Raw genomic sequence first — 18684 nt, 5'->3', positions numbered from 1 at the left:
CGACCACGACCAACGACGCGACAAGGCACATGATGCACGTGACTGCGATTACTCAAAAAAGGAAAGACCTGTGGCAGGGGCGTAACATCACCCCCCCGCTAAGGTCCTCAGCCCCTTGAGGACGGCCCAGAAGGCGCGTTCGCAGGACGGGCGGATAGGGGTCGGCGAGTAGTATAGACGCGGGAACGTGTTCGGCCGGCGATGGGCGACGATGGCGATGGAGACGATGGTTCCTCGAGGGCCGGAGTAAAGCGGGAGCCACGTCCATTGCGACAGGACCAATGTCCCAGGTAACGACACTGGAAACAGGCGTGTTGATATAAGGGGTGCTCGGGGGGTACCGGTGACTGTCCTCCCAAGTAGTAGCGAAGTTGATCTGTAGGGACGGGGACAAAGGGAGTCGCAGGGAGAGGGTCGGCGGAGTGGACGGCATTATGATAATGTTTGTGTATCCCAGCCCATGACGCGTCCTGCAGAAGCACCTCCCAAGCGGAGTCGTGAGTTCCCGTTCCTAGTCGAGCACCAACCTCTTTAAAAAGATCCCCGGAGTTAACAAACCCTAGTTCTATCGCGTGCCACTGCTTTTCCTTCTCCTGATCCATTACGTCGTTCTTTAGCTTCTTTTCCTCCGGAACGGCTTCTTTCGGGATAATCCGGTCAAGGATCTGAGAAGCAGGCAGGGCGAGGAACTCATTAATTTGTTGTTGTCGCAAATGGTGATAGGCCCCTCCTGTAATAGCTTCGGTAATCTCCGAAGAGGCCTTCTCGAGCATCTCGATCATGATGACCTCCGACAGCGGGGCGGCTCCGGTAAGCTTTCTTGTCCGTATCTTGGAGATGATTCCGTTGATTACATCTGATGCTCGGTAGATCTCAGACAACATCCCAAAATACTTAGCTTGTTCTGGTGTGCACCCGTTAATGCCGTCCCTGTCGTTGAAGATGTCAAGTGCCCGCACAATGTCCAAGTACTCAGCCGCTGGGACTGGTAGTCTTTGCTGGTCTGACCCAGCAAGGGCGGCGACTGAGGCGAGGACGTCGAGCGCTGCGCGATCACCTCGGTTGGCATAGGTAGAGAAGGCGCTGCGAACGTTGGAAGATTTGGGAGCATGGGCGGGACCGGCAGAGGCTGAGTTACTATCGGAGTCATCGTCAACCTGCACTTTACCCTTTCCCTTTCGGCTACTGTCCTCACTTGGGAGGACTCTGACCTTGGGGGCGGGGACGCGTTTGATCGTGATTCCCGCGTGTGGACGCGGTCGGAGAGAGCAGGAGAGAGCGGGGGATGTCGAGCGAGGTTGTGAGACCAGCGAGGAGAATCCGGGATACATAAAAGCCGGCGGGGGACGTTGGAGGCGAGGTTGGGGCATAAGCAGAGATGGGTGGGAGGAAGTCGTCGGTGTCATGAAGGGATTCTGGGTCGTAGGGAAGGTCGGCATAGTCATTTTCCGTGTTAACTGAGCGGGGTGAATCCATTTAATTTCTGAGGTGATGAGCAAGTTTGTATTGGTCGAGGGCTTCTCCAGCGTGTTCTTTTATGTGTTCTTCGGGTTCCCACGTATTGGACGAATGAGGGAACCCTTTCCACTTGACCAAATATTTCCTTTTTCCACGTCGACCATCGGTTTTGTGATTTACGATGGACTCTACCTCCCACTCAATTTCATCATCTACTAACTTGGGTAAAGGAGCTGCAGGCGCAGTCCCATATACCTCGTTTTCGATGAACGGAAAGATCCGAGACCCGTGAAAGACCGGGTGTACCTTCCACATTTCAGGGAGGTCCAATCGGAAGGCGACAGGGGAAACGACCTGAGTCACCAGAAAGGGGCCGAGACGTCGGGGGGCGATTTTATCGCACTGGTTTTTGATGCGCAGGTGACTGGTATCCAGGAGAACGCGATCTCCTACCTGGGGCGCAACATAAGTCCCTTTTGAGTGGGACTTCATCAGTTCCTGTGCTTTCTTATGAGCCAGGATCGTGACATCTCGGCTGGCGGCAAGTCGTTCCAGCCTTTCATCGACTGAGGGGACCGGGGTAAGTCGTGTTTCAGGGTAGGGGGAGGGATCATAGCCAAGCAGGAGGGAAAACGGAGTCATTTGATGCACTGAGTGGATCCGCGAGTTGTGGGCGAATTCTGTGGAAGGTAGTTTACTGCTCCAGGAATTAGGGAATTCCGAGCAATACAACCGTAGGTACCCTTCCACCTCCTGGTTGACGCGTTCACTTTCTCCGTTTGTTTGGGGGTGGTAACCCGTAGACAGCTTGGTTTTGATTCCTACGGCCTTGTAAAGTTCCTGGGTAAACGAAGAGGCAAACTGTGGTCCGTGATCGGAGATCACCGATTCCGGGATTCCAAATCGGGCATAAATGAAACGGTGAAACAGTTTTGCCAAACCTTCGGAGTCTATTGTCTTGTGGCAGGGAACAAACAGGGCGGCTTTGGACAGCCCCTGATCTACGACCGTAAGGATAGAATCAAACCTTTCATCTCCCGATACCGGGAGGTCCGTGATGAAATCCATCGAGATTTGCTGAAACGGGAGCACCGTTTTAGCGGTCTCATGGGGAATTACTGGGGGATTGGGGGGATGCGTGATAACCTTGCTTCCTTGGCACTTTGGGCATCCTGCGACGTACTTCTTTATGTCCCTTCCCATACCATCCCACCATACCTCTTTTCTCATTCTAGCGAACATGGCTTTTTGTCCCAGGTGTCCTGAGGACTCGTGGTCATGGTAGGTTTGCATGCAATGCTGGCGGTGTTCAGGGGGAATGTAAAGTCGCGTAGTGCCGAAGCGTTGGGTTCCATCGGAGGCGGTTGTTACTTTGCTCGTGGGGACCGGGTCTTTGTTTTTCCTTTTTTGTGAGTCTTCTTTAATTTGATCGTACAGTTCGCTCGACACCGCTAATACACCCCTGGTTCCTTTGATGGATTCCTCACGTGGGCGAACCTGAGGGGGCCTTCTCTCCTTTGTTGCTTCCTCAATTGGGCGAGAGTAAGGCTTTTCGTTGGCTTTTGAGCGTGTTATGCGAGCTGGTAGTCGTGATATTCGAATCATCCGGTTAATCTTTTGTTGTTTTATTATTTTTGTTAAGGAAAAGGTAGGGGAAACGAGTCGAATTTGAGGAGTGTCCACCCCCGTCGAAAGCCAAAGGTCCGGCAGGAGGACTGTGGCCACAGGGGTGGGTTCGGCAGACTCGTTCTTGCGGGAAAGGGTATCCGCGGGTACCTGCAAGTGACCGGCTTGCCACGAAAAGCGGATTGGGTATGACTGAACCGTAGCAGCCCACCTAGCTTGGCAAGGGGTAAGCTGCTGTGGCTCACGATAATATTCCAAGTTTGTATGGTCAGTGAAGACCACAGTTGGTTCGACAGGGGACAATAAGTAAGGGCGGAAAGCCTTCAAAGCTTGGATGACGGCTAACATCTCCAAGTCATAGACTTGGTAGCGCTGTTCGGCTCCTACAAGAGACTGTGAGAGGTACGAACACGGGTGCCACTCATCATCTGAACCCTTCTGGGCGAGAACCGCACCAGTCCCGAGTTTGGAAGTGTCGGTGAATAGGGCAAACGGTTTGGAGAAGTCCGGAATAGTGAGAACTGGCGCGGAGCATAACAAAGTTTTCAACCGCTCGAAAGTGGCATTATGCTCCGGAGTCCAAACGTAGGAAGTCCCTTTTTTCGTTAGGTCGTGGAGAGGACGAGCGATGCTTGAGAAAGATGGGATGAATTTGCGATAGAAATTACAGAATCCCAGGAAGCGGCGAAGTCCCGTAAGGTTGTCAGGGGCTTCCCAGGTATGGATCGCATTAGTCTTCGTCGGCGAAGTCTCCAAGCGACCCTTCCCTATTATCATTCCCAGAAATTCTATTTCTTCGGCCTCGAAGACGCATTTGCTAATCTTGAGGTGAAGGCCTTCTTTTTGGCAAATTGCCAAAAACTCTCATACACGTGTACGGAGTTCTTCGTGAGTCTTTCTGTGAATTGCTACGTCATCCATATATCCGACCTGCTTCCCTCGTTGACTTTCAAAGGTCTTGTCCATATATCTTTGAAAGGAAGGGGGTGAGTTGCACTGCCCAAAAAACATTACCGTGGGCTCGAAAAGCCCTCTTGGCATAATGAAGGCTCCCTTCCATTCGTCACCTTCCTTAACCCGAAGGTTTGTGAACCCCCATCGAATGTCGAACTTGGCATAATATTTTGACTCCATGAGCTCGTCGAAAAGTGCTTGCGCGTTTGGTAACGGGTGCGCGTCTTGAATAGTAAAGGAGTTAAGATAACGGTAATCCTGAATTAACCGTTTCTTTCCATCCTTCTTTGCCACGAAGAATACTGGCGCAGCTTGCGGTGAGGTGGAGGGTCGAATTTTTCTGCATTTTAAGTTTTCTTCAAGGAATTCGTCTAGTACCTTGAGTTCATCAGGAGACATGGGGTACACCGAGGCTTTCTTTGGCTTGAAGTCGTCCCGAAGATGGATTTCATGGTCAAGTCCGGGGCGGTGTTCCGGTAACGGTATGTCTTCTTCAGAAAATACCTGGGCGAATTCTTGATACTCCTTCGGAAGTAGAACTTCCTCCTTGGTCGAGGATAAGGCGGCCTCGAGTTCTGTAGATAGGGTTGTTTTGTTAACCATACTTACCGGCGGTTCCTTTATAGAACCATCTTCGTTGAATTTTACGGCATATCCTTTGTACGAAGGGATCTGACTGTGAACATAAATGTCAGTTTCCTTACTCGGTACAAACCCGTCATCCCAACAAGAAATCTTGTTGTTTCCCCAATCTATTCTTGGTTTGTAGATCCGAAGGAACGGCATCCCTAAAAGGATATGTTCTTTTCCTACGAGCGGTCCGACGTAGCACTTGACCCGAACTATACGGTTCTTGATGAACACCCGGAGGGTGACCTTTCTTGTGATCCATTCTACGTCCTTGCCCATAAATGAAGTGGTCTTGAACTTGCTTTTGACCCGATAGGTAGGTATCTTCAATTTTTGAACCATTCACTCCGAAATGAGCGAAACCTCTGCACCCGAGTCGATGCAGACCATTACTCCTGCCTTGTAGTCTGGTAGGTATACCATCCCCAAAGGTGAACCAATTCGCATTGTCGATTCGTCGTCTATGGTGGTAATACAAACAGCGGATAACATAGAGGCGGGACCTACGTGAGGAGTTTCTGTGGTCCCAATCAAAAACCCTTCCCTTCCAAACCATATGCCTTTAACTCGTCAGCCGTTGCTAGACGGTCTCCCACGTAAGCAACCCTCTTCCCGTCGTCAGAAAGAACGATTCGAACGCCAGGATGGCTCTTGGTCTTCTGGGACTGACAGTCACACTTATAGTGGCCTTTCCTGCCACATTCGAAGCAGGTAACATCATCGTTTGATTGGTGTACATTTCGCCTTCGTTTATCGACATCCATCGCATCAGGATCTCGGGAGTTCCCATGGTAATGAATAAATTTGCGTTCATACCGGGATTCCTTGCCTTCTAGAATGTGCCTGGTGGCGATTGCGGTTCTTGCTTCTCCTGCGCATTGTATCCACTCGATGACCGTGGTAGGGGCGCGTCCAGAATTCAAGATCCAATCGCGGTATTCCTTATTAAGGCCTTTCCCGAAGAAGATCCCTGCTTCTCGTGATTCTTCTTTAAGCTGGGCTTTATTAACAAGTCCTGTGAACTCGGCAATGTACGCTTCAAGTTCCCTTTTGCCTTGGGAGATATCTGAGAGCCGAAGTATCGCGAGGGCGGTTTGATCCCCAGATTCGAAAGTAGCTTTTAACCTCTCAACGAACCTTTGGAAGGTATCGGTATACCAAATGGTACCGTCGAGTAGTTTGTTTTCGTTCTGGTAGTTCTCAGCAAACGTTACGGCAGCTCCCTTCGTCATATACATAAGGGCAAAGGAGATCTTGAGCGACTCCGTGTTGTAGACATGTTTGTTAAGGTTCAAATAACCTTCGACTTGTGTGACCCAGGTTTGAAGCCCGTTGTGGCTTCCGTCATATTCACCGGGACGCCCGACGTTAAACTCCCGACCTCCATTGGGTGGGCGGACATCATACAAACCATCGCCATCGTCGGCCGAGGCCTTACCCTTACTGGACCCACCAACGGGGCCCTCTGGGGGAATTACCTTTCCGAAATTTCTGGTGTACCATGCTCGTAAGGCCGAGTCTGTAGGCGTACCTGTTGGGAAGGGATCAATCGACTGTCCCTGACCAGCTATCTTGCGCCAGTCAGCGGCCAAAGAATGCATCCGTTCATCCAACTTCTCCTTCAGCTCCTCTTCGGAGTATACCTTCGGTGGCATCTCAGGGACTGATTCTCTGTGACCAATCGTCATGGACATTACGGGTGATTTGCGTGCTTCTTGTTCTTCCTTGAGGACTGATCCGAAAGAAGTCTCGGACTTCTGATCGTCTTCTTCTTCTGAACTAAGCGCGACTTCCGATTCCCTAAAACGGGATAGATATGATAACCTTGGATTACTTGCTGTGGCTGACGGCCCAAGTCTTCCTAGCGGGATTGGCGGTAAAGGCGGGTTCCTACCAAGTCCTTGTGGTAATCGTGGTGGAACTGGTGGTCTCGACTTTTGTGGATTGGACACTTTGACGGATAGTGACAACGAAGGCTGAGGGAGGATTTATTTCTCGAAAGAAACCTGTCAGCGAAAAAGGGTGTGTGCGCGAGTGATTTTACATGTAGGGAACCACAAGCGCGAACTCCAGGGAGGCGATCTATTAAAGCCTAGTGGCTGCCTGTAGAGCGGTGGATTTGGTTTAGGGTGGCGGGGTGTTTCTCGGCTAGTTTGACAAGAGTGACTTGGTTTGTTGAAGTTCAGTAACCAGGGACGAGTAGACTTTCACGAAAAGGTCGACAAGTCCCAAAAACTGCGTGGAGCTTTTCGATTTTGTTATGCCTGAGCGCGGTGACTTCTTCAAATGGAATAGGCACGAAGCGCGCGAGGTGGGAGTCTACGGGCCGAACTTGTCGTAACCCCTATGGCTGAGTTATCGCGAGAATCCGACAGAGGTTCCTTCTGCTGGCAAGTCCCTAAGGTTGTTCATGCGGAGAGAGAACAAGGATTAAAGCGAAGTAATTAGCTCAGTTGCAAGCTATCGAAAAGCTGAGGATACATGGTAAAGTACGTGGGTTTAAATACCCCTAAGTACGAGTACCCTACCAGTCGCTAGGAGCGCGTCGCGACGTGTATCCGCAGCAGTCAACAAACTAACCTTTGAAATAAATAAGAGTCATACGGTGTCAGTGATGGGGGTAGAGAAGGGAACGAAGGCTATACCGGCGGCACAATCAATGCGCAGCTGGGAGCCGGACACTGGAGCTATAATACAACATCAAGGCAATATAAATGAGTCATAGGGATAGAGAGAGGAACACGATCAGGACATCTCCACAGGCACGAGAGCGGTGAACGTCACGGATCATAAATGATGAGTCTCGACAGGTATTGGAAATACCTGGACAGCAGATGATCCGAACGTACCCCGCAGCATCCGAACTCCTAGGACTACGACCACGACCAACGACGCGACAAGGCACATGATGCACGTGACTGCGATTACTCGAAAAAGGAAAGACCCGTGGCAGGGGCGTAACATGGGATGAGAGTGGTGATCATGTCGGCATGGAAGGATAAGGAAGGCGAAGTGATGGTTGGAGTGTGAGTGCTTTCCTGACAGGCTTCACCATATCTGACCAGTGTAGGAATGACTTCAATGACAAGCTGGGCAATGGAGAGCTCTATTCAGATTGGGAAGACCTTCATGGAAAGTGGTCAGCCTATGCAAAGAAGGCCTTTGGGGCCAATGGTATGGAGGATGGCAGTGGAGAGGATGAGGCTGGTCAAACCACAGTAAAAGCACAGAAAGGAAAAAAGCAGTCTCAATTCTCCCTGTCCACCAATGATGATGGCACACCCATTCTTCCAAATCTCTTGGACTTATGGACACTGGAATTAAAGGACATCATGAGGGTGTTTGTAACTGGCCATTATTGTATGTGCCAATTCCCATGGTTGATGAGTTACTAACATCTAAACCCAGGCTTGGCTTGTGGGAAGACAAATGCCAGTGTACCTTGGGCTGCAATAGCTGACAACCAGGCATCCTATGTGTCTTCCAAGTATCTTCCTCCCAATATCCTGTTCAAAGAGCCCACCAGGCTGACATATCATGAACTAATCAAAACCTTGGAGTTCTGGAAGGAGTGACAGCAGGAGCACCCAGAAGATGTCTTCCAGTTCCGAAGGTGGAGATCTCAGGATGGTTCCCTGGAGGAGCTGGTCACCAAACACCAACACTGGTCAGACAAAGCCAAAGGGAAGAGACCCTGGACAGAAGGTGAGGTCATGATCAATTTGGATATACATAACTGATCGCACATTAAGTAAATTCCATTGATGGCTCCAACTATGGACATCACTCAGAGGAGGAACCAGCTCCTCCCACAAAACCTTCCACCAAATGGCAATGGATAGATGGTATGTTGGAGCTGGTCAGATTCTTTACTGGTAACCCTAACATGACCTTGGAATTGTGTGCCACAGATCATCCCACTGGAATATCCAATGCACAGGAGGACAACAGACAATGGAACCAGTCCACATCAGACTGGTGCAATACAGCTACTGCATACCCCAAGCCAGCTTGTAAGTGGTATCTGGTGACAATGAATATTTCTGATAGAATTGTATCAGATAATCATGCCAATGATGGTGGTGATTCAACTGCAAGGAAGCCCAAGCCCAAGCCAAGAATCAGATCCAATGGTTGGTTTCCATGCACACTTGGTTAATCCTCTCATTACAGCATTCTACAGCAGCCCAGAATGATAAGACAGTCATATCACCTAATGATCGTAGGTATACATCCATAACACAATTACACACACTTATCTATGTCAGGAGTTGATCCAGTGGGTAGGAATTCAAATGCCAGGCCTAGATGCTGTGCAATGGACAGGGAAGATGGACTGTTGGATGAAGCAGAAGAGGATGGTGTGGCTTGTCACCCAGAGCAGAATTGTAGGCCCCCACAGCAGCCAGATGATAATTATCCTACTCCAACCATGAGGAGGCAAAGGTAGAATTGAGGCTGGTACCTACTGTTTTCCAGTAGACTGGCAACAACCATATATAGTGCACAGTGCAAGAATTGCCAGTGAATTACTGGCCCCATAGCTACCATGTACTGTAACCCACTGTCATAATCCAATTGCAGCCAATTTGTGCACTTCTCCAATTTGTTACGCTGGCTTTCCACTGTTTCCTTTTTCGACGTCTTTGCGGTCACGTGCGTCATGTGCCTCGTCGCGTCGTTGATCGTCGTGGTGGTTCTAGGGGTGCAGATGCTGAACGAGTGACTCGGATCACCCGCTGTCCAGGTATTACCAATACCTGGTGAGACTCATCAATTGTGATCCGGTCCGCGACGTTCGCCGCTCTCGTGATGGTAGAGATGTTCCCTTCTTACTCCGCTGACTCCTGTTGACTCGTATATATTACTCGTATGTTGTACTATAGCTCCGGAGTCAGGCTCCTCGCTGCGTATTGATTGCGCAGCCGGTATAGCCTTCGTTTCCTTGTCCACCCTTATCTTTGACTCCGGATGACTCATATTTATTTCAGTGATTAGTTTGTTGATTACTGCGGATATGCGTCGCGACGCGTCTGTCGCGACTGGTAGGGTACTCGTACTTAGGGGTATATAAGCCCACGTACTTTACCTTGTATCCTCAGTTTTTCGATAGCTTGCAACTGAGCTCATTCCTCTGTTCTTTTCCTTGTTCTCTCTCCGTGCGAACAACCTTCGGGACTCGCCAGGCCAGGGGGAACCTCTGTCGGAAACTAACGGTAGCTCAGCCATAGGGGTTACGACTAGTTCGGCCCGTAGACTCCCACCTCGCGCGCTTCGTGCCTATTCCATTTGAAGAAGTCACCGCGCTCGGGCATAACAAAATCGAAGAACTCTACGCAGCTTTCGGGACTCGTCGACCTCTTCGCGAAAGTCTACTCGTCCCTCGGTTACTGAACTTCAACAAACCAAACCTCGTTTCATCCACAAGGCTCGTCGGTCTCCCTACACGTAAAGACTAACTCGCCTTGCGCCCCGCCTTTCGGTTCAACTCTTAACAAAATTGATAACACCGCCGAAAAGCACCCCGCCACCCTAAACCAAATCCATCGCTCTACAGGCAGCCATTAGGCTTTAATAGATCGCCTCCCTAGAGCTCTCTACTACGCGCCCGCTACTCCCTACGTGTAAAGTCGCTCGCGCACGAACCTTCTTTGCTGACAGGTTTTCTTCGGAAAATAAATCCTCCCTCAGCCTTCGTTGTCACTATCCGTCAAAGTGTCAAATCCGTCAAAGTCGAGACCACCGGTTCCTCCGCGAATACCAAAAGGACTCGGTAGAAACCCGCCTTTGCCACCAATCCCCTTAGGAAGACTTGGGCCGTCAGCCACAGCAAGTAATCCTAGGTTATCTTATCTATCCCGTTTTAGGGAGTCGGAGATTGCTCTTAGTTCGGAAGAAGAAGACGATCAGAAGTCGAGCACATCGCTCGGATCAGTCCTCGGAGAAGAACGAGAAGCACCAAATACAAATATGTCCTCAATGACGATCGGACATGGAGAATCAGCCCCTGAGATGCCGCCAAAGGTATACTCCGAAGAGGAGCTGAAGGAGAGGTTGGAAAGACAGATGCACTCTTTGGCCGAGGACTGGCGTAAGGTAGCTGGTCAAGGACAGTCGAGTGACCCCTTCCCAACAGGTACGCCTACGGACTCGGCTCTACGAGCATGGTACGCCCGGAACTTTGGAAAGGTAATTCCCCCAGAGGTCCCCGTTGGTGGGTCCAGTAAGGGTAAGGCCTCAGCCGATCCGGACGACTCGTATGATGTCCGCCCACCCAATGGAGGTCGGGAGTTTAATGTCGGGCGACCAAGCGAATACGACGGAAGTCATAATGGACTTCAAACCTGGGTAACTCAAGTCGAAGGTTATCTGAACCTAAACAAGCATGTCTATAATACGGAAGCCTTGAAGATCTCTTTCGCCTTGACATATATGACCAAAGGGGCCGCTGTCTCGTTTGCAGAAAACTATCAAAACGAGAACAAGATGCTCGATGGAACTATTTGGTACACCGATACTTTCCAAAGGTTCGTTGAACGTCTCAAGGCAACTTTCGAGTCTGGGGATCAGACCGCCCTCGCGATTCTGCGTCTCTCGAGTATCACTCAAGGAAAAAGAGAACTCGAAGCTTATATTGCTGAGTTCACCGGACTTGTCAACAAGGCCCAGCTGAAGGAAGAGTCGCGTGAAGCCGGGATCTTCTTTGGGAAAGGACTCAATTCGGAATACCGCGATTGGATTCTCAATTCAGGACGCGCCCCTTCCACGGTCATCGAGTGGATACAGCGCGCGGGAGAAGCGAGAACTGCCATCGCTACTAAGCATATTTTGGAAGGAAAGGAGTCCAGGTACGAACGGAAGTTCATTCATTTCCGTGGAAATTCCCGAGATCCCGACGCGATGGACGTGGACAAAAGAAGGCGAAATGTACGCCGATCAAACAACGAAATCACGTGTTTCGAATGCGGAAAGAAGGGTCACTACAAGCGTGACTGTACTTCTCCCAAGACCAAGAGCCTACCTGGCGTAAGGATCGCCTTTTCCGACGATGGAAAAAGGACCGCTTACGTAGGAGAACGATTGGCAACGGCCGAAGAATTAAAGGCGTATGGTCTTAACGAAAAGGATTTTTAAGAGGGACCACGGACACTCCTCCCGTAGGTCCCGCTGCGATTTTGTCTGCTACATGTACTTCTATCGACGATGAATCAAAAATGCGTGTTGGATCGCCGATAGGAAGGGGTTGGCTGACAGATTATAATGCAGGAGTAACCGTCTGCCTAGACTCAGGGGCAGAGGTCTCGCTCATATCGGAGCGAATCGTCAACAAACTCAAGATCCCGACGTATAGGGTAAAAGAGCGTTTCAAAACAACATCCTTCACCGGGAAAGACGTCGAGTGGATCACTCGAAAAGTAAACCTCAAGGTCATCATCAAGAATCGTGCCCTTCGAGTAAAGTGCTACGTCGGTCCGCTGGTAGGAAAGGAGCATATCCTGCTGGGAATGCCGTTCCTTCGGTTCTACAAGCCGAGGATCGACTGGGAGAACAACAAAATTATTTGTTGGGACGATGGGTATGTACCGACGAGGAATACTGACATATATATTCGCAGTCAGATGCCTTGGTATCAGGGATACGCCGTCAAGTTCAACAATGACGGATCGATAAAGGAAGATACAAAGGTAACCATCAACAAAACTACTTTATCCACAGAATTGGAGGCCGCCTTGGCATCAACGAAAGAAGGGGTAACCCTTCCGAAAATGTACCAAGACTTCGCCCAAGTCTTTTCAGAAGAAGACATCCCACTGCCCCGCCATCGTCCGGGTCTAGACCATGAAATCCGACTCAGGGACGACTTCAAGCCCAAGAAAGCGGCAGTGTACCCCATGTCTCCAGATGAATTAAAGGTTTTGGACGAATTCCTCGAAGAGAACTTGAAATGTAAAAAGATCCGACCTTCAACGTCACCGCAAGCAGCTCCGGTGTTCTTTGTAGCCAAGAAAGATGGAAAGAAACGGTTAATTCAAGACTATCGGTATCTTAACTCTTTCACCATACAGGACGCCCACCCGCTGCCTAACGCACAAGCTCTGTTTGACGAGTTGGTCGAATCGCGATACTATGCCAAGTTCGATATTCGTTGGGGTTTCACCAATTTACGGGTAAAGGAAGGTGACGAATGGAAAGGAGCCTTTATAACCCCTAGAGGGTTGTTCGAACCTACGGTGATGTTTTTTGGTCAATGCAACTCACCGCCTTCTTTCCAGCGCTATATGGACCGTACCTTTGAAAGCCAACGAGGAAAACAGGTCGGGTATATGGACGACGTGGCTATCCACGGAAAGACAAGGGAAGAACTTCGGACTCGTGTCCGGGAGTTTTTGGAGATTTGCAGAAAAGAAGGACTTCGGTTGAAGATCAGCAAATGCGTGTTCGAAGCCGAAGAAATAGAATTCTTGGGAATGATCATCGGGAAGGGTCGTATTGAGACTTCGCCGACGAAGACTGATGCGATCAAGACCTGGGAGGCCCCTGACAATCTTACGGGCCTCCGTCGCTTCTTAGGATTCTGCAACTTTTATCGCAAGTTCATCCCCTCGTTTTCAAGCGTCGCTCGCCCGTTGCATGACTTGACGAAAAAGGGAGTATCGTATGTATGGACTCCGGAACGAAATGCCGCTTTCGAGCGGCTGAAAGCTTTGTTATGCTCCGCTCCGGTCCTCGCGATTCCCGACTTCTCCCGCCCGTTTGCTCTCTTTACTGACGCCTCGAAACTCGGCACTGGCGCCGTCTTGGCTCAGAAGGGCTCCGACTCTGAATGGCACCCTTGCTCCTACCTCTCCCAGTCCTTGGTGGGAGCGGAACAGCGGTACCAGGTCTATGACTTGGAAATGCTCGCCGTCATTCGGGCACTTAAAGCCTTCCGCCCTTATTTGCTTTCGCCGGTGGAACCAACGATAATATTTACCGACCATAAAAACCTGGAGTACTACCGTGAGCCCCAACAGCTGACCCCACGCCAGGCTCGTTGGGCTGCTACAATCCAGTCTTACCCCATCAAGTTTTCCTGGCAGGCCGGTCGCCTCCAGGTCCCCGCCGATACGTTGTCTCACCGAAACGACAGCGCGGAACCCGACCCAGTGGCCACGGTCCTTCCTTCGGACCTTTGGCTTGAAGGGGGGGTGGACACCTCAATTCGCCTCGTTTCGCCGACTTTTTCCCTTACTAAAATATTAAAAACACAAAAAATAAACCGCCTAGCTCGCGTCGGTCGTCTTCCAGCTCGACTCGCTAGGTCGACCGGCAAAAAGAAGCCCTACTCTCGCCCCACGAGGGAAATGCCAAAGGAGAGTAGCACCCCAAACGCTCGCCCGTCTGAGGAAAGTCTCAAAGGAGCAAGAGGGGTGCTCGCCGTGTCGACGGAGCTGTACGAAAGCATAAAGAAAAGTGCACAGCAAAGTGACTATACCGACGCGAAAATCAAAGATAGCGTAACTACCGCCCCAGATGGAACCCAACGGTTCGGAACAACACGGTTGTATATCCCTCCGGAACACCGCCAACATTGCATGCGAACATATCACGATCACGAATCCTCTGGCCACCCCGGTCAAAAGGCTATGTTCGCGAAGATGAGGAAAGAAGTGTGGTGGGACGGTATGGGAAAAGACATAAAAGCTTACGTTGCCGGATGTCCAACCTGTCAAGGATCCAAGGTCGTTACACATCCACCAAGGCCCCCAGTTACCCCGCACGAAACCGCTAGAACCATGTTGCCGTTCCAACAGATATCGATGGATTTCATTACCGATCTTCCGGTCTCCGGATCAGAGAAGTATGATTCCATTCTCACGGTTGTCGATCAAGGGTTGTCGAAGGCCGCGCTGTTCGTGCCTTGCCACAAAACTACCGACTCCGAAGGATTGGCGAGGTTATTCCATCGTTTCGTTTACGCCCGTTTTGGTATTCCGGAATCAATCATCTCGGATAGGGGCCCACAGTTCGCCTCCTCATTTACGAAGGAGCTCTACAAGGCTATTGGAGTAAAGACTAAACTTTCCACTGGTTATCATCCTCAAACTAACGGTGAAAGTGAACGAGTTAATCAGGAAGTCGAAGGGTACCTCCGCCTCTACTGCTCGGAGTTCCCCAACTCCTGGAGCGGTAAGCTCCCTTCCGCCGAGTTCGCCCATAATTCTCGCGTCCACTCGGTGCATCAAATGACTCCTTTCTCATTACTCCTTGGTTACGACCCCTCTCCTTATCCGGAAACCCGACTTACGCCGGTTCCATCAGTGGAAGAAAGATTAGAACGACTCGCCGCAAACCGGGATGTCGCCATTCTGGCGCACAAAAAGGCACAGGAGTTGATGAAGAACAGGTCAAAAGGAAGTTATGTCGCTCCGAAGGTCGGAGACAAGGTCCTCCTGGATACTTCAAACCTGCGCATCAAAAACCAGTGCGACAAGATTGCGCCGAGACGTCTCGGCCCCTTTGTGGTGACTCAAGTCGTTTCCCCCGTGGCTTTCCGATTGGACCTACCAGCAACCTGGAAGGTTCATCCTGTGTTTCATGGGTCGCGGATCTTCCCGTTTGTCGAAAACGAGGTTTATGGAACTGCGGACGCAGCCCCAATACCGGAATTGGTCGACGATGAGATCGAATGGGAGGTTGAGTCAGTCTTGAATCATAAAACTGATGGTCGCCGAGGACACAGGAAGTACTTGGTCAAGTGGAAAGGGTTCCCTCATTCGTCAAATACGTGGGAACCGGAAGAACACTTAAAAGAGCACGCTTCAGAAGTGCTGAACCAGTACAAGTTCGCTCGACATCTCAAAAATTGACATGGGCTCCCCTCGATCTGTTAACACTGAAAACGACTATGCCGACCTCGCCGCCCCCGCTGAATCCTTTTGTTACACCGACGACGACGGGCTCATTCCCCCCGTCGCTTCCTATGCACCAACCTCTCCCTCGACATCCCCCGGAGGCTTTTATGCCTCGCGACTCTCCCCTCCCCTGTCGCAGCCCCGCTCGTTATCCCCCGTTGCCTCCAGAACGACGGGACCGCGTCCACTCCAGGGCATCTCGATCAGGCGTGCCCCGATCCCGAAGGTCAGAGTCTCCCGCAGTGGAGACAGTAGCCGGGAAGGAAAGGGAAAAGCGCGGGTTGATGATGACTCCGATAAACGAACAACCACGGCCACTACCGCCGATGCTCCCGACCCTTCCTACATACGCCCCGCTTTCGACTCCTATGGTGACCGAAGCAATAGGGCAGCCCTCGACATCCTCGCCTCGGTCGCCTCCGCTGCCCGGTCAGACGAGCCGCGATTACCAGTCCCAGCGGCTGAGTACGTGGACGTTGTTAGGGCGCTTGACCTCTTCAACGACGGGGACCACGTTGACGGGTGCTCACCAGAACAAGATAAGTATTTTGGGTTGCTGTCTGAACTCTACAGAGCATCAGACGTGATAAACGGACTCGTGTCAAAAGTCCGGACCCGAAGACTTAACGGAACGGCGTCCCTGTCGGAAGTCATCATGATCGGGATGTTGGAGAAGGCTTCGTCGGACATCACCGAGGCGATTACTGGTGGCGCCTATCACCATTTAAGGGAACAGCAGCTCTCCGACTTCCTAGCAGCGCCAACGTCTCGGATCCTTGACCGAATCAAACCGAAAGAAGAAACTTCGGAAAGGAAGCCTTACCTCACGGATCAGGAGAAAGAGACGGAGTGGCGTGCGATAGAGTTGAAATATGTTGATTCCGGAGAGCTTTTTAAGGAGGTCGGTAGTCGCTTGGGAACTGGGACTCATAACTCCTCCTGGGAGGTATTGTTGCAGGATGCGTCGTGGGCAGGACTTCACAAAAACTACTTCAACGCCGTCCACGCCGCCGACCCTATCCCTGCGACTCCCTTCGTCCCCGTCCCTTCGGATCAACTGCGGTTTTACCTTGGAGGGCAGTCACCCGTTCCCCCTGGGCACCCACTCTACCCCCATGCCTGCTACCAATGCCGTTACCTGGGACATTGGTCGTGTCGCAACGGACGGGGTTCCCGCTTTACTCCGGCCCTCGAGGAGCCGCCGACTCCATCGCCTCCATCGCCTCCATCGCCCGTCGCCACTCGGACGCGTTCCCGCGTCTATACTACTCGCCGACCCCTATCCACCCGCCCCGCGAACGCTTCCGGCGGGTCGTCCTCAAGGGTCTGAGGACCGTGAGGGGGGGGTGATGTTACGCTGGCTTTCCACTGTTTCCTTTTTCGACGTCTTTGCGGTCACGTGCGTCATGTGCCTCGTCGCGTCGTTGATCGTCGTGGTGGTTCTAGGGGTGCAGATGCTGAACGAGTGACTCGGATCACCCGCTGTCCAGGTATTACCAATACCTGGTGAGACTCATCAATTGTGATCCGGTCCGCGACGTTCGCCGCTCTCGTGATGGTAGAGATGTTCCCTTCTTACTCCGCTGACTCCTGTTGACTCGTATATATTACTCGTATGTTGTACTATAGCTCCGGAGTCAGGCTCCTCGCTGCGTATTGATTGCGCAGCCGGTATAGCCTTCGTTTCCTTGTCCACCCTTATCTTTGACTCCGGATGACTCATATTTATTTCAGTGATTAGTTTGTTGATTACTGCGGATATGCGTCGCGACGCGTCTGTCGCGACTGGTAGGGTACTCGTACTTAGGGGTATATAAGCCCACGTACTTTACCTTGTATCCTCAGTTTTTCGATAGCTTGCAACTGAGCTCATTCCTCTGTTCTTTTCCTTGTTCTCTCTCCGTGCGAACAACCTTCGGGACTCGCCAGGCCAGGGGGAACCTCTGTCGGAAACTAACGGTAGCTCAGCCATAGGGGTTACGACTAGTTCGGCCCGTAGACTCCCACCTCGCGCGCTTCGTGCCTATTCCATTTGAAGAAGTCACCGCGCTCGGGCATAACACAATTCCATTCAACATAATGTTCATTGAAATGAGTTAAATATACAAATTAAAGCTGGTCTGGTTTAAGATGGTAGCCTACACTTCCCAGCTCTTCCTCCAGAAGATCTGCTAACTGTTGCTGGAATCTGGTAAGCATGGCATGCTGTTCAACATGTGATCACCACTCCCTGGTTGCATCCACCAGGGTATTGGCATAATACCTATATGTGGTGATCATATTGGCATCATGTGCAGCATTGATGTCTGGCTGATGTGCCCCACTCCTAGCCACAATACTGGAGATCTGCCTTGACATTTGAACTGGTAGACATGTTTAGCTATGGTTGCATAGGAACTTCTGGACTTACACTCGGTTTGTGGAGTATCAACTCCTGGCTGTATGGTGAACTCCTGGGAGACTGCTAAAAGCTCCAAATGCAACAACAAGATTGGCACTGGTGATGGGGATCTAGCTGGTGGTATTGATGTGGAGCTGAATGATGCAGGAGCATCTGAAAGGTCCATAGGTTGACAAGGACCAGGGAAATTGCCACTGGGCAATGTGAATGTTGTTGGGCTAGGAACTGGGATAGGATTGTGACAGGCTGGTGACACAGAGGGAGTTAAGGACTGAAATTGGGGCTCAGGCAATAGGATGAATGGTCATGATGATTGGCCAGCTGCATGAGTTGGGTAGATGTAAGCTGACAATCTTGTGGCAGCAGGTGACTGAAATGCCAATTCTTGTAAAGGACTGACTGGTGGGGACTGGAATGGTGGGGGCAACCCCCAAGGTGGCTCATGCAATGGCATACCTGGGGCAACAGGTGGTGGTGATTTGTCCCATGCCAGCTCAAGTAATGGGGTGCTGTCAGAGAGGCATGTTGATATGGAGTCCCAAGAAGGCTCAACCAATGGGCTGCTAGAGGAGGGAGACAGTGCCAATGACTCCCATGCTGGCTCTATCAAAGGTGATCTGGGCAAACCAGAGGACTGGAAGGAGGGTTCCATTCCAGATGTGCATATTGTTTGAGCCAGGGACAGCTCAAAAGGTGGCTTGCATAATGGGGATGACAGAG

At 51.0% G+C, this 18684-nt stretch overlaps 2 protein-coding genes across 2 annotated transcripts; both read left to right on the top strand.

The window, feature by feature from the left end:
- Positions 1 to 7844: 7844 nt before the first annotated feature.
- On the top strand, positions 7845 to 8827 carry F5J12DRAFT_785935 (uncharacterized protein; the record flags this gene model as incomplete). The annotated part of the gene is made up of 5 exons (XM_051743334.1): positions 7845 to 8028; positions 8077 to 8239; positions 8282 to 8373; positions 8421 to 8513; positions 8580 to 8827. 5 exons carry the CDS (start codon positions 7845 to 7847, stop codon positions 8825 to 8827), a joined length of 780 nt encoding a protein of 259 aa, XP_051595983.1.
- A 9178-nt stretch (positions 8828 to 18005) lies between these two features.
- F5J12DRAFT_785934 (uncharacterized protein) lies at positions 18006 to 18638 on the top strand (the record flags this gene model as incomplete). Its single annotated transcript, XM_051743333.1, has 2 exons — positions 18006 to 18132; positions 18358 to 18638. The coding sequence occupies 2 exons, from the start codon at positions 18006 to 18008 to the stop codon at positions 18636 to 18638; spliced, it is 408 nt and encodes a 135-aa protein (XP_051595982.1).
- Positions 18639 to 18684: the final 46 nt, after the last annotated feature.

Source organism: Pisolithus orientalis (assembly GCF_024613125.1).
Source record: "Pisolithus orientalis strain OTSU chromosome Unknown F5J12scaffold_45, whole genome shotgun sequence".
Lineage (NCBI taxonomy): Eukaryota > Fungi > Basidiomycota > Agaricomycetes > Boletales > Pisolithaceae > Pisolithus > Pisolithus orientalis.
Note: the sequence above shows the minus strand (reverse complement) of the source record. Positions and strands in the feature narration are given on the sequence as shown.